General features: G+C 39.3%; 1 protein-coding gene across 3 annotated transcripts; it reads left to right on the forward strand.

The window, feature by feature from the left end:
* The first annotated feature begins 5,530 nt into the window (after positions 1-5,530).
* LOC146451718 (uncharacterized) lies at positions 5,531-13,194 on the forward strand. Of its 3 annotated transcripts, XM_085098837.1 has the most exons (4): positions 5,568-5,683; positions 6,144-6,216; positions 9,709-10,645; positions 12,710-13,194. In XM_085098837.1, coding segments are annotated over exons 2-4 (1,080 nt in total). In that variant the 5' UTR covers positions 5,568-5,683; positions 6,144-6,214; the 3' UTR covers positions 12,851-13,194. The 3 variants fall into 3 exon arrangements, with proteins under 3 accessions (XP_084954965.1, XP_084954963.1, XP_084954966.1); XM_085098839.1 differs by lacking the exon at positions 6,144-6,216 and having other exon boundaries at positions 5,531-5,683; XM_085098840.1 differs by lacking the exon at positions 6,144-6,216 and having other exon boundaries at positions 5,569-5,716.
* Positions 13,195-15,582: the final 2,388 nt, after the last annotated feature.

Genomic DNA, 15,582 nt, shown 5'->3' on the forward strand with positions numbered 1-15,582 from the left:
TTTTAAGTGTTTAGATTGCTTGAAAACCAGAAAACATGTTCTCTTTGGCAAGGAGTCATGAGTACAAGTTCTGAACACTAAGTCGAAAGTCTAGAGTGCTAACTGCCAATCCCCTAGCTCGTTTTTACTGGTGTTGCATGTTAATAACAAGTGGAAGTCGATTTTATTGCTCGTCATAGTTACCACTCAAAGCAATATTGGTTCAACTCATGTCGAGTGGCGCATAATCAGTATGTTAATAGATATAACTTTTCAGATGTGTTACAAACAACCAGTCGAAACGGTGATAAATAGTTGATGAAGCTGTATGGGATCATGTGTACTATGGGTGGTCTCGGTCGATATGTCGACCGATCAGCTTTATGAAGTCACTGTTGTTATTATCAGTTTATCAATACAATAAGAATCAATACCTTATTATTAGCCGACCGGCCGGCGAATGATAAAAATTTTGCAGGCTGTTCTCCGGCTAGACTGTATTTTATTTTTGTCAACTAAATGATAACTTGAGTATTTCTCCAAACTTACAGCCTTTCGCTAGTGCTATGCATGAACTCCAACTCAAACTTTGAATACTGAACAACCCCGTCACATCTCACCAATCAAGCAGTTTGGAAGGGTTCGAGAAAACGTTCGGCAATGTTCGGAAGTGCTTGGTCATTGTGAAAAAAACAACTCAAGAAAATTAACAGTTATTATCAGTTTGTCAATGCAATCAGTTTGAATACGGAACAACCCCGTCACAGCCCACCAATCAAGCGGTTCGGAAGGGTTCGAAAACGTTCGGCAATGTTCGGAAGCGCTGGGTCATTGTGGAAAAAAAAAACAATTCATAAGAAAAAGGATTCGGAGTTGTTCGGAAGTACTCGTTTATTGTTGGCAAATATCTACGCAAGAAAATCGTAAATTGCCCACGCGAAGAATCATGAGTGGCAGTTAAGTGTTCGCGAAATTGTTTGGAAACTTGTAAGATGACATTTTCTCTTATTTACAAATGGTTTTGACATGATCATTGCTGGACTGAAAGAAGTGATTTTGTTTCAGTTTTCATGCCCTGCAATTACAGAATTTCCGGCTTCACAGCACGTTATTGAACTTTGGTACTGTTTAAAAACACGTGGTGGCCATTGATAATTCGTGGAAGGTTCGCCCACGCTAAGTACATCCACTTGACACATCAATCAAGCTAGAATTATTTGCCTGTTGGTGATATCCTGTTGGATATTTTCCCATCAAGAAATACAGAAAATAACAAACTTCAGTCTATATTGTCCAATTAACCCAAATGATAGGTGTCTTGGTCACGTCCACGTAGATTTATTTAAAGACTACAACAAGTAACCTAAGCACATCTTAAGAACTTTTCAGGCTCAAATTGCCAACAAAAAATAAAATAAATAAAAATAAAAATGTTCCCCCTTAGCTCCAAAACTAAACGTTCTTACATAAAAAAAGGCTGCACCAACTAAAAACAAAAGATAACTGTTGACGTTTCGAGACTTGCCCTGAAAAAAACCGGAAAATCGTTGGAACTTTATACCTGGGTGTTCTAGCGAAAGCGGTTTTCCGCGATTATTTATGGATCCCCTCGTGAATTCCAGCTAAGCCGTTTTAAAAGAACGTTTAAATATGCCTCAAAATATTTTAATATCACTACGGCAATATAAGATATCAAGTTCTAATATGTTTAACAAGGGTTTACGCTATTCTAAAAACTAAGCCGATTTTATCGGTAAAAGCTGAATAAAAAGGCACATGTTGTTTGTCAGTAATTTCCGCTCTGATGGTTGATTGACAACTGAAGGTGAGAAAGGCCAGGCCAGGCCCCCGTTATACCGGAACTTCTTGTTCAAGCTGGACCCATCCTCTTTCATTAAGAAAATAAGTTATGTGATAAGTTCATTGCTATTGATAGGAGTTCTATCAGGCCGCTTTGGATGATTTTCTGCCACCAGAACGATCTGGTATCACATTAAGGTACAGGCGTTAATGTCTTTCGCAGCGTCATACTTGTTTTGATCACTGATCACAAGTAGATGCTGAATCTTAGATAGCAATAACAAGTGTAGTTTATTCATTTCCTTTCATCATTGTATTAGGGAATTGGACTTGTTTGTTTGAAGAGGACCCACTTCTGGCAAGAGTATTAAAAGAATTATCGACGACACGACCTCTCATGAATGTTCCCGACAAAATTTTATTGCCTTTAAAATTTGAGTTGACACAGAAATATTCAGCTTGAAAGAGTCAGCATTGCTATATAAAGAAGAAAAGTGAGGTTTGAATCTCATTGCCATTTGTCACTGCTGGATAGAATGGTGACTGTGCAATAAAGACACCATCTTTGAGGTTGACTAAGGGAGGGAGGGGGGGGGGGGTTTGCAAGCGGAGACCACCATCTATTTCTGGTTTGGTGGGTCATGTCCTAGTATAGTAGTTTTTACCACTTCCCTTAATCTAACCCGTTTGTTCTTCAGAGTGGTTTTAATAAAGAATTATCAACCCGGACAGACTATGAGAGATCCGCTCGGTCTTTTAAAAAATTCCGGAAATTCGCGATCGTTGATTCTGACTCAAATTTCTGCAAGGCTGATCGGACTGCGTAGAAAACACGACAGCGACATGATAGAGACCAAACCGAGAGTCAACAGAATGCGGCAACCGTGGACAGCTGTTTCGAGCTGGTTGGCTCTCGTCAGCACGGTGTAGCACAGCAAAAAGTAGAGCAACCAACGAGAGTCGAGTGGTCTATCAAATGCACGTGGTAGTGATTTCGGATGGGCCCCGCAAATTCAGACATCCGTCCACGTCATAGCGCGTGACTACAAACAATTCTGAGTTCTTTGAACTAGGCTAAGCCGATAACAAACCGAGCAATATTATAAATATTCTACTCACGTCTGGAACGTTCTGTGCCGCTAAGTACTAAATACTGTGTGTGGGGGTATCAGCAATGACTGATCCCATCGTCGATAAAGAAAGGAAGTTTTGGAAATCCCGGAAGTCACGCGATCGAGTTTTGGCGCGAATTTTACGGGCGACTTTAATTTCTTAATTCTTAGTTAACTTTATTTCTAGCTTATTATAGTTTACACTACTCTACAACGGCTATTCAATTTATACGCCTATAGCCCCTTTAAACAGGTGGAACATTTCTATAGATCAAACTTCCCGTAAGGCTGCTAACTGATTTGAGTAGTGACAAGAGACTATGAGGTAAGAGAGCGAATCCCCCATACATTCCTCTCTTCCTATGAAAATTTTTTTCAATCTATTTTTGTTTGCGTTGCTATTTTAATGTCGACATCTTATTGGTCAGTTAGAGTAACGTCATTTAATTTGAAACTCAAAATAGCATGGCGCGAACTAAAAAAAGATTGAAAATGATTATCATGGGGCACAGGGATACGCTCTTTTACCTCATAGTCTCTTGGTAGTGAGAGAACCTCTTGGAAGTCAGTTCCCGCCTCTCGTCCATCCGAGTAGTGCATACACTTGTTATAAGTCAAAATATTAGTTTGGACTTGTTAGAGCGGTGACGATTCAACAACGTGATGCGATTTCCTACCGTTCGCCATAATTACGAGTTTGAAATGTTTACTGCGATCGGAGCAGAGTGAATATATTAACTCAAACACGTCATGACGCTCCATTGGGGGTCCCAAAAACCAATTGCAGCCAGTACACAGTTTATTCAGTCGAATCGCCTGCTGAGGTGGCAAATGTGCTCCGGCGCATCCTAATAGTGTACAATCAAATAGCCGTGAAATCGCTCCACCTGAATAACGAGTATTATGGCGTTAGTTTACACTGGTGATGATTTGAAGACTACGCCAAACGTTCTCGTTAAAATAGCCTGCCTAAGTTGCCCATGGAACGTAGACCTAACAAAGCTTTATTGAAGGCTGATTCCCTTATACTGGGAGCATGTAATAACATTCAATTATGCCATGATACGGATATAATAAAACAGTCGAAAACTGACTAAGAACAAGCTGAGAGACTGATTTGAAATGACAAATCTCAAGTGTAGTTGGTGTCTTCGGAAATGAGGCTTCCACTGCTACGTCTGTGCTTTTTTTGTTTGCCGAGTGTTTTAGTTTCAGTCATAATGAACCGTAAGGTTATACAGTGGAACCCCAACTGATGTAAGGAGGCCTTGGTATAACGAACGGCATTCTTCAGCCCGGACAAAGTTACTGTAAAATGCATGAATCAGAAACCCAGCATAACGAAATCCGTCCCCGTTATACGTACGATCCAGAAGTCCAAACGCAAAATCTGCCCGATATACTCTAATATATCTCATTAAGCGATTGATCATATGCATTGTTGATCTTATTTGACTGAAGTGGATTACGAAATAGATCACCAAACATGGTCAACTGCCTAGGGGAGCTTGACCTTTTCTGTTGCAACAATACCTTTATTAATTAACTTTAAAAAAATAATTATATAACACCGAGGAAAAACAAATAAACTGAATAATTAAAAAAACCAACTCATGATTTGTTCTAGAGCATTTAGAAAATGCGAGAACTTGAAGAAAGGAAGTTTGTAATCAATTCTAACTTCGTCATGATTTGTGGGTGATGATATATCACAAAAAACGAACTACAGTAGTTTTATTTTCAGGCGAGCGTTTTGGGTTTTTTTAAAATGACCCCAAACCATCGTTTGATACACTGCACTCAATTCAAATCACTCATCATCGGCCTTCAAGTTCAAGTTCAATTCTTTCAGCATCTCAAAAAAAAATCATCCGATTAAAAGTTAACCAAACCCCGGATGTGACAAAGTATCTGGTTTGTAACATGAAATTGCTCTTACAAAACCGGAAAGAAATACTAAGGTTTTTCTCCTAGGAGGAACAAACAATTATCAGTTTTAGCGACTTGTCTAAAGTACAAAAGATGAGCTTGAAAAAGTTGGCCAATGTTTTCAAGTTGCAATCCACTTCCATCCTAGCCATGCGCACAGCCAATCACAATTAACGGTAGTTTCGAATTTCTGTGCACAAGTAGGGTTGTTGTCAAGGTTGTTGTTAAAAAAACTCAAACATTATTTTAACGATTCTGTTGAAAGAAATACGTTTTCAGCAGCTATTCATAGTGACACTAGCAATAGGTGACACTGCCCCCCGCACTGTCCCTGAACTTCCCGAGAACCGAATAAACATGCAGCCGCATTCAACTAATATACGCCATTGTGGACTTGCTAGACCAGACACGCTGCTGGTTGAGTCACTGAAATCCACGCTGATCGAATGCGTGCCCATTGAAAAGTTGGTTAACAGAACGGCCTCGCAAAACTTTTTTAGAAGAAAAAGGAAGATCAATTTACAAAAAAGGAAAATAACTGAGGTGAGGCCGGATTAGACATGAAGTTCGGTTGACAGTCGGCGGAAATGATTCGTTAAATTATCGGTTAGTCGAAACAATAATATTTACATACGATTAAAGATCGATTGTTCCCGAAACGGTTTTTCAAACGACAACGACGTCACTCGCGAAGCTCGAATGTTCGACAAACCAATACCCAGGGTCTGGGCCATTTTCCGTGCTCCAATTATAAAACGAGACGATGATAATCAACTTGAAACAGTTGCCATTGAACAGTTAAAGGAACTGAACTCGTGTGAGCTAGGAACACCTAAACCAACTTGGCAGAAGGAATTATAGAGGTGATTATGACACGTTCTTGTTCTTCATACTCAGTAAGTTATGCTCCTGAGATAGTTAAAACAGCTCCTCTTTGCGAACGTGAAAATATATTCCTATTTTCCGTAGAGCCTGGAAAATGATATTGTCGTCATTTTTATACAGTTTTAGAAGATTATTCCTTGATTGTTATTGTTTTGAAAACATTGTCGACTTGCATGAACTCCGATCGGTTTTTAATTATAGATCTCAGCTAAAATTTGAACGGAAAGAAAAATGTACGTCAATGGAACATCTGATTACCATGAAATCTCTTGATGACACATAATCTCAAACAGCGAGACTCGACACTTTCAATTAATCCAGTTGCGGACGTGACTGAGGCCGAGTTTAGATACTATTTCTATCATGCTCGATTCCCGATGAATATATGTACACATCGGAGTGACCCCAGTATGGCGTCTAATTTACTTTTTTCGACAGGTATTCAATAAGGGAAGGCAAAAACTCAAGATTCAGCAAAATTTGCCACATTGTCCAACACGGGAGAGAAAATGTACGATTTCTGACGATTTACGGCCTCTACTCGGAACTGTGCTTAAAATATATCAATTTTCACATGATTGTTCAAATCGCTCCATGAAACAGAAAATGTGCTGTGCCAATATTTGTTTGGAATTATAGTCCCTTTGAATGTAAATTTAGCTTCGATAAAAACGTAGAGTACTCTTCAGTAAAACTTTATCTCGTGCATTCATATCAGAGAATATTAACTTAATGTCTTTTGCTTTCGGAGCAAAAATTCATTTCGAGGAAGCAATCAATCTTCAGTCCTGATATATGACAGAAAGTCACTGGAGCATGCGCACGAACATATCAATCTGATAAGAAACAAAATACGCTGAAAGTACAATTCGAAGTACAAACAACTATATGTTTGCTGTATAAATCAATTTGTTCGTTGAGCGGCTAATGTTAGTGCGGTGTAGTTCAGATCAAGCAGTGACTAAAAACATCATCCGGCTCAGCTGAAACACTACAACTCTTGATCATTTCTGGTTCATTTACGTATGTAACACTTCACTTGTTCACGCGCTGTTGACCATCTCGCCTCAAAACAATTGGCTATTGATATTTAACCTTTCTTCTGCACTTAGCACGCGTTACGCTTGTGTAGATTTGCCACAGATTTCGGGGAACAAATCTGTTTTGTCGGTCTCTTTCGATTTCTGGCGAATTTCCAGTGATTAATTATTATTTTGGGAACTTTGAGTAGTGGAGGCCGCAAGCTTTATCAATTTGTGTTTTGTTTTCGTTTTCCGATATCGCCTAGAGGCAGTATAATAATAACATGCATAAATACGCTAGCCACTCCTGACTTTTCTCCACGCACACTTGATTTTGGCGCACTTGATGACGCTCGGGACAAGGGTTTTATCTATATCAAACGCAATATTAAAATCTGAAATGTGTCAAACTTTTATTGTTGATGTTATTAAGTGCTACCAAACTTTTTCGACATGTTTATAATTTTGACAAATGAGTCATTTATCTCTTCTTTATCGTACACTGATATTTTATAACAGGTCTTTGTATTTATTAGCACGTGCGTTAATTGCCGTTCATTGTCTTGTGAGTAGAGAGATACAGAATTATGTTTACGGCAGAAATGGCCACGTGACCATGTTTACCCTATATTTAGCGTCTGCTGTTTTCAGTTTCTCAGTAAAATTGAATAGTTTTGCGTTGGCATCAAAGGCCAGCATTATTCTGCACTATTCTCATTTATGTACTTATTTAGTTTGCCGCAAACGCGATTCTAAATATCTCTATTATTTTGCAGCCTAGAGATGTAGTTAGTAGTCAGAGCAGGTGTTTGCGGAAGCAGACGATATGTACGGCGGTGTTGTTGCTTATAGAGCAACTGGATGTAGTTCTCATTAGTCTGACCTGTAGATGTTCAGAACAAACGCCAGCTCAGTTCGGCTAGATTGCGAGCAAAAGTTTCTTTTGCTCGTTAATCCGCGGGAAGAACGTAAAAACCTGAACGAGCACGATATCCGGCGCCCACACTACTCGAGGCTTTGCCGCTCGCTCGCGCGACTCGCGCGGCTCGCTCAGGTTTTTGCGTTCTTCCCCGCGGATTTACAAGCAAAAGCGAGACTGCTGGCATTCTACAGTTCTGGTGGCCTGTGACTAGCTTTAACCCGCTGGCTAACGTCAAGCAGTGTTGAACACTATAGAAATCGGAAAAGTAAAATCAGGTTCGTTTTCTCATCACGATGCTCAAGTTGAAAACTACCAACATCTTCTATTTGATGGAATGAGTAGAGTAGATTTACTCTATAGCTAGTTATAATAGTAGTCTGAGGTGTTGTTCTTTGCAGTGTTGATACGAGATTGTTATTCTAAACAAGATGGTGCAGGATAAGGCAGGTAGATTAAAATACTTGCGTCGTATTGAGATGTTTCATGACAAATTGAGTGAGTTGGAACAACAAACGTTGTGAGGGAAATTGAAAAAGTTCAGTTTAGCGTGAGGCGGATTCAATACACCCAATGCAAAAATGGCTGATATTTTAATATTTTTTTGTCTTTATTCAAATTAGCCTCACTGGCCACGTCCAAGATAAAATATTTTTTGATATTTGAACTCAAGAACGAGGCTCTTGAGCCCAATTTGAATGTAGACAAAAGAATATTAAAATGGCAGCCATTTTTGCATTGGGTCTATAAAGGTAAAGCGACTGTTTTTATTCTGAGGGGAACATGGACAAGCCGGACGTTTAGTTCATTGGGTTACAAAATGTGTTTTTGCGTGGTTCGTCCATATGAAGACATTACTATCGTTTCCAGACCAACTGCTATAGGGTCTGACAGATAATACTCGTAAAATCGAGTGTTATACTTTTCGGCGTCACTCATAAAGCCAAGGTATTATGCTGAAAATTATGCTCGTCTGGAGGTATAATTATGCCGGAGTAAAATAACAATTTTCCATTGCTACTTATTAAATAAACGTTCATATACAGTCCTTTATATTATTTTTGACAAAAAAAAATGTTAGAAAAACAGAACAGTGCCTCGACGGCCTGGCATAATGAGGTAACCAGGCCTTCGACTATGTCAAAATGCACGCTATTTTACAACATTGTTATTTTAAAGCACCTTTATTTCATTACAAAACCTTATTAGTTCATGACTCCTCTATCGGGCTCTTCAGAGTCACTACCTTTTGAATTAATAGGGTCTACTTAGGCTTCAAAACCAAATTTTCGGCTTTAAAAAGAACTTAGAAACATCCGTGCACTTGTCTTGGAAGGTTTTAATGACGGAAGCCAAAACGCAGTTTGGCATTCAGAAATGTAAAGTGCGAGTTTGCAGAATTATGAAAATGGCAGTAAATAAAGCAAGATGCTTATCGAAAAGTTCGCGTTAATTTAATGCATGTAAACCTAACTTTTGAAAAATTCGCATTAATTTAGTGTAACGTAAATTTTCTTCGCGCTGTCAACGTGTATTGTTAATTTCCTATAATAAGGTATCTTACAGTTCCGATTTCACTTCCTAAATTGCTCGCGCTTTTATCAACATTATTTTAGATTTCTAGGTAGAGGTGCATCTGATTGTGCTAAAAAGTATGAGTATTTTGCCGGCATTATGCCTGATGCACCAAATCTGTTATTATGCCCAAAATTATGCCTGCGCAATACGTCAGACCCTAAACTGCCGATGCGTTTATGACGTGTGTTCGCGTCCTGCACCAAACTTTTAATTTTTCAGTTACGGAGGAAGACAATGAAATGCACCAAAATGTATAACTCACATGCAGAACGATTGCTTTGCTCAACTGAAAAGCGCCCAGTATTACTGTTTTTGTCGTTCTTGTCGCCGACGCCTCTGTAACGGGTCTCTGGTACAAAAATGGGAAACATAGTATTTTGCCGATGTGCTGGATCTCTGTGAGATTAACTTAAAATTGTTAACTATGGCAATAAATTTCACGCTTATTGATAATTTCTAATGTGCCTTTCTTTGCTACATCAAGGATCATGAATGCCTCAACCTTCAAAGTCAATCTTTCAGCCCATGGAAAGAATTGCTCAGATAAGTCTTGTGTGCTGCCATTGTGTGTCAACTGGAAACTAGGTTGCAGTCGAAACAACTCACCGCCGACAAACAAGCGAAACCGCCAAACCAGTGACGATGACAGGCGTAGAAATGGAAAACTGCAAAGGAATTCAATTTGCAAGGAACTGACGCTCCTCGGCAACAAGTCACAGGGCAGCGAAGATCATCACGATGAAACGTTGACGAAGTTACTTGAAGAGCTGGAAGATTTTGAGGAAGATGTTAAGACTGGTCAACGTGACTTTCAGTATAGTTTAATTGACCCGCCACCAGGAGCTGCTTCACAGAATGCTAACCTGCTTGCCAACCAATCTAAGCAACAGGAAGATTTACAGCTTATTCCCTCAGATCAAACCACTGTTTCTTGGAACCAACTGAGTACAGACCAACAGCTACCCTATGGCATTAGCAACACTATACTTGACATAAAAGTCTGTCAAACCGAGGAAGCCACAACGCAGCTTTTAACTAAGGCTCAACCTTACACGCACAAGAAAAGTTCTGCGTTTGAAGTTCTCCCCGACAAATCAACCGGAAATTGCGCTGAGACAGATTTCCTAGAGCAGTTTATACCGATGGATCCCTACGTCTGTCCCGCAAGCATTAAGGAGCCTACAACAGCTAATTATAAGAACGCATGGAGCAATGATCAGGGCCCAATGAGAGACCCGTCCACTTCTACCGCTATTGAAGAGATCGTTCAAAGACTGAAAAATAACGAACAGGAACTTCAAGAAATGAAGCACAGGCCTAGAGAGTTGCCAAAAGCACAGCCCAACAATACCAACAAACTGTTTGGAATTCTTTCAGAAATATTGCGTCTGTTTGAAGGGCCCATGTCGGTGGATCTTGAGGTATTTTCTATACGCATCCTTCAAAAGGCACTCGAAGAGATTCGGGGCGAAGTGCTCACTTAAAAACCTAAAACATCAATTAACACTCAAACTCGGAACTCTTCCGTCGCCCAGTCGGTTCTGTCCGGCCGAGCAGCTCGACAGATGGCTCCAAGTTTTTGATGCAACAGGAAAGAGGGCATCGAAATTGGTCTCTCAGACAAAAAACCTCCAAAGCTTGACTCCTCAAAGTGCCTTTATCTATTGTTGATAAGATAGCCTATGTTGTACAAGTTTTGTTGAAGAGTTAGTCTAGATATTTCTGGGATCAAATTTTTGCGCTCACAAATGATAATAATTTCTGAAGGAAAGCTCATTTTTCGGGACCGGTAGGTAAGTATTTCGCTAAAACAAAGCACTGACGCGCAAAATCTGGATAGGTCGCTGATCAGGGAGCCGGGGGTGGGGAAGGAGGGGAAGTCATTTGGCAGCTCTAGACGTAGCCTATAGTAGAAGTCTATAGCACGAAACTCATAGAGCTCGGATTGTTTACAATGTGCGCAAAAACAACCCTTACTACAGATAGCAAAAAGTCATCAAATTAAATGCTGTTCTAATAGAGCGGTTTTCATTTGAGTGTCGAAAGTAATTCGAGTTTGCTTTGGGTTTGTTTTACTGTGTTCTATGACTGGTTTGTAAAACTGAAGCCAGTTTCTCGACACATCAGAAACACGACCAAACATAACCGTGAATTGGTCGCACGCCTTTTACCACGCTTGGCGAAGGGTTACATGTATTTTCTTTTCGAGTTCTGATTGGCTCATCGCGCTGTTTGCGTCGTTGTGATTGGTCAGAGTAATTGCTTGGTTTTGGTTTTACGACGCTCAAATGAAAACCACCCTTTATGCGGTTCATTTCGGTAGAAAATCTGTTCGGAAATACATTAACCACCTCAGAAATTCAGGTAAAATTGTGAGGAAAAACTAGCGTTTTCTATAGCGGAAGTTCACCTCAAACTTTCTCAACGCTGCAAAACTAATTCCTTTTATTTTCGTAGTGCAAATACGTCGTTAAAAGTGCAAAAAAGCCCAGTTAGCATTTTCGGAAGGCCAGCAGCAGCAAAAATTTTAAAACAACGTCACAGCGTTTGAGTTTAGAAGACACATCTTGGATACTTCCCAGCATCCATCGTCAGTTCAAGGATGTTTACAAATTTGCATGTCACTCAGTACAGCTATTTCAAATAACTTTGCCCGGATCAAAGCCTGTTAAAGCTGTAAGACAAGACCTCAAGATTCTGTGAATTTTTTTTTGAATAAGTTCATCAAAATCAGCTATGCCTCGTCCATCCACTGAAGATATACGATGTGGTGAGCCATTTGGATGAAAGAAATAGATGAGGTAGCAGCCTCTTTGAAGATGCTTTTAAGCTTAAAGCTTTTATCCGACAATGTTAATTGAAATAGCTGTATATAAAGCCGAAAACAAGGAAGTGCTAATTATAAATTATAGAAATAATAGTTAATTAATTTCTACAATTTATAATTAGCACGTCCTTGTTATCGGTTTTATATATAGTCGCACTCACATGCAATTGTGTAGTGTAAACATCCTTAAACTGACGATGGATACGGAAGTATATTTATTCGAGATGTGTCAGTCTAAACTCAGAGTTGTGTCGTTGATTTGAAATATGTTTAATATCTATTCTATTACTATGAACATTCGGTTACACAAATTTGCCTTTAAAAGGCTATGAGATGATGTGGGAATGCGGGAAACAACATTTTAACTCTTTTTGCTTTATTGCTCTCGTTGGGTCTTCTTCTGTAATATCATGTTCCACCAGACTAGTTTATGAAAGATGGGTCATTATTATAACTGCTATCTCCCTGTAGAGATGATTTAAATCTGCAATGTGCATAAAAGTCGTTGGTCGATTAATTTCGTATTTGGTCGTGAATTAGCACATTAGCTCTGACGACCGGAGGAATTAATATGCCCTTATCCAATTTGACCAATTCCGGAATGTTTTCATCCAGTTTCTTCCAAATTGGACAGCATGTCATTTTTGTCATCCCACAGACAGCCCAAGCACAGGGACCCAAACTTAACATAAGACGATCCTGCCCAAACATCTGTGATGAAGTGTTACAAGAATTTGAATTGTCTGTAAGTATTAACGGTTCAAGCGAAAACGTAAGGATTTGTATTGTATGCAAATAAATAAATAAATCTAGCAATGAAAATGTCTTACTGTACGTCCATGGTGCAGCAGCAGTTGCTGACTCTGTGGTCATTTTGTTGATTTTAAAATAAAATAAGTATTAGCCAACCTCGTTCCCAGGGTCTTTCCTCTTGACTGGGGCGTATTTTTCCTTCCCCGGTACAGATTTCAGATTTCAGATTTTTTATTTATGCACTATTTCAATAGTTTACTACAAAAGGATATTACGATACATCACAAAAGTAACATAAAGGCAAGATTAGATTACATCAATCATCGAAGGTAAAATGTGCGCAGTGACTACTGCCACGTGTAGCTAACTGTCGTATAACGTAAGTAGCACCAAACAAAAGACAAGAAAATTAAGAGTGCCTAAAATGATACTACAATTTTTACATGAAAAAACAGTAGAATTTATAATTACTAGTGAGTCCAGAGAAATAAAAGGTGCAATTTGTATTGCATGTAGAAGCTATTATATGGGAGTTCTTTTTAATTTAGAGGGAATTTTTCCCAAATACACTTAGTATAGGCAAACTGACACTCAACAGCCCCTCCCTCTAGTCACTTATTTGTAATCTCCCAGATTCTGCGGAGACACGTGACCCAGCCCCAACAGGGTCTCTCCCTCTCTCGCTCCCTAGGACTTGAAGAGGAGAGATCCTGGGAACAAGGTTGTTTTAGCGAAAGTCAGTAGGTCCACCGAGCGTAGTGTGTGGTTTACAGATTTCTGCAGATCGTGCCGATAGCAAAAAACTAGAATATTTTAAAATAAAACCTACTTTTCTTTACTTTGATTGACTTTTTGAATGTCCTTATTAGTGAAGTGAGATATTGAAAGATATTGTAAGTATTGCTTGTGAGCAGTGTAAGTATGATAAGGATTGTAAGTATATTGCATGATTGTATACAGTTAGTATAGTAAGCAGTGAACTTTGTAAGTATTGTTAGCACTGCGTAGCGTTGTAAATATTGTATTGTGTGTCTAAGGCTAATAAAAATCTAAAGGAAAATTTGTCCTACTTTTAGACGAGGAGAAGTTCGAAGACTACTGCAAAGCTGACACAACGTAATATATCTTAAAACAATATTTCGGCTGGCCAAACCAGCCTTCTTCAGCCAGGTTTAGATGTTACTAAATTATATAAATGAAATGAATAAATTACAAGAGTCAATTTCGCTACGTTTTCGAATGCAATTTTTTCGGGGTTAAATCGTATTGCGGCCTCATTTCTTTAATCGAGTATCACGCAAAAAAAGCAAAGTAAGCCCGTGGAAGGGGAAGGAGTACTCCTACAATGAAAAATACTGGGAGCTCCCCCCGGTAGGGGTACCTTAATTTTTCAGGCTGGAGCTATTTAAAAGGGTAGAAAAGGGCAGGGTTTTCACGAGCTGAAGTATAGATTTAAAAGGGCCTTTCAAAATATCTCGAACAGAACCAACGAAAAGAGATGAAATGTTTCTACTGTAGGTATATGAAAGGGGTTTCATTTTCCTTGGAGGATATTTAACAACTATTCCATGAGCGCGCGTTGGATATGAGATGGTAAACAGCCAACGAGGCGCGAAGCGCCGAGTCGGCTATAACTAATCTCTTATCCAACAAGCGCGAATGGAATAATTGTTTTTTTAAATTCTCCGCGTTTGGATATTGCTGTTGAAGTTTAGACCGGATGTTGAGGGAACCTCCGACCAAAGCGCGCGAAACGTAATGATCACATGACACGCGCAGCTCTTTGCAAACGGAGTTGAATGAAAAATCGAAAGCGAAGAAAATCGGACACAGTCGGACATTTAAAATTCAAGAAACGTTTAAATGTACGAATTATAACCTTTCCGAGACTAGCATTCAAGTGCTTTTGAAGTTCCAGTTCATCGAGAAAGAGCAAATGTTCTGTTTTGTGGTGCCGAGCGAAGGAAGAGATCAGGGCAAGGACGGCTTTTTTCATGCTGAACTGAATTCCTCGCGGACGATTTAAAACACTTCAGGCAAGTCCAAGTGTACGAGGTACAGCCTCACAACTTCAAGCTTATTTGAAAAGCGTAAGAGCTGTGCACATTTGTGCAAATGTTTTGCTGAGAGGTGCCGAGCAACGGAAACGAACATTATGGCCACCGCTCGTACGGATTTCATAGATGAACTTTTCCTGAAGTCCTCGTACGTAAATGCGTTAAAACATAAAGGCAGGCATAAAGCTCTTCCTAAGAAATTTCTTCGATTGGCTTTAACCTCTTACCGCTTCGATTTGCAAGCCATCCTGAAATTTTTAAAGGTAACCGGTTGTTATTGTTGTTGTTATGTGATCTAAAAATCGTAAAATCTTGCAATTGTGAAGATTTTAAAGGAAACTTCAGAGATACGTACCATTAAATAGTATCATACCGAACTTTGTGGCTTTTACTGTTTTTATATTGAGATTTCATTGTTTGGTATTTCTTCCTCTTTGTTTTCTCTACATATTTCCGAAGAAACGTTTGCTTCCCGCCGAAAACAAAATTTAGCTAAGCGACACTTGGGGCAATCGTTTTCCATATAAGGTCAAACTACGGTGTATGAGCTGATAACCGAGATTTAGTGAACCAATCAGAACGCTAGAAATGCAATATCCGACGCTGAGAATTTAATAAATATATATAAAGGGTTACCTTTCCTGCCAAAAATAATATTTAAAAGGATAAGGGTTTGGACCTCGGGAAGGAAGGATAATCGGCATTCCTGACACCAAAAAGT

Source organism: Pavona decussata, unplaced genomic scaffold (assembly GCF_977016875.1).
Source record: "Pavona decussata unplaced genomic scaffold, jaPavDecu1.1 SCAFFOLD_386, whole genome shotgun sequence".
Classification (NCBI taxonomy): Eukaryota; Metazoa; Cnidaria; class Anthozoa; order Scleractinia; family Agariciidae; genus Pavona; species Pavona decussata.

Bases quoted from the DNA above. Each gene is read 5' to 3' on its own strand.
- LOC146451718 (XM_085098837.1), top strand. The intron at 10,646-12,709 runs GTATTTTCTATA...GTCATCCCACAG, and splicing joins CCATGTCGGTGGATCTTGAG to ACAGCCCAAGCACAGGGACC.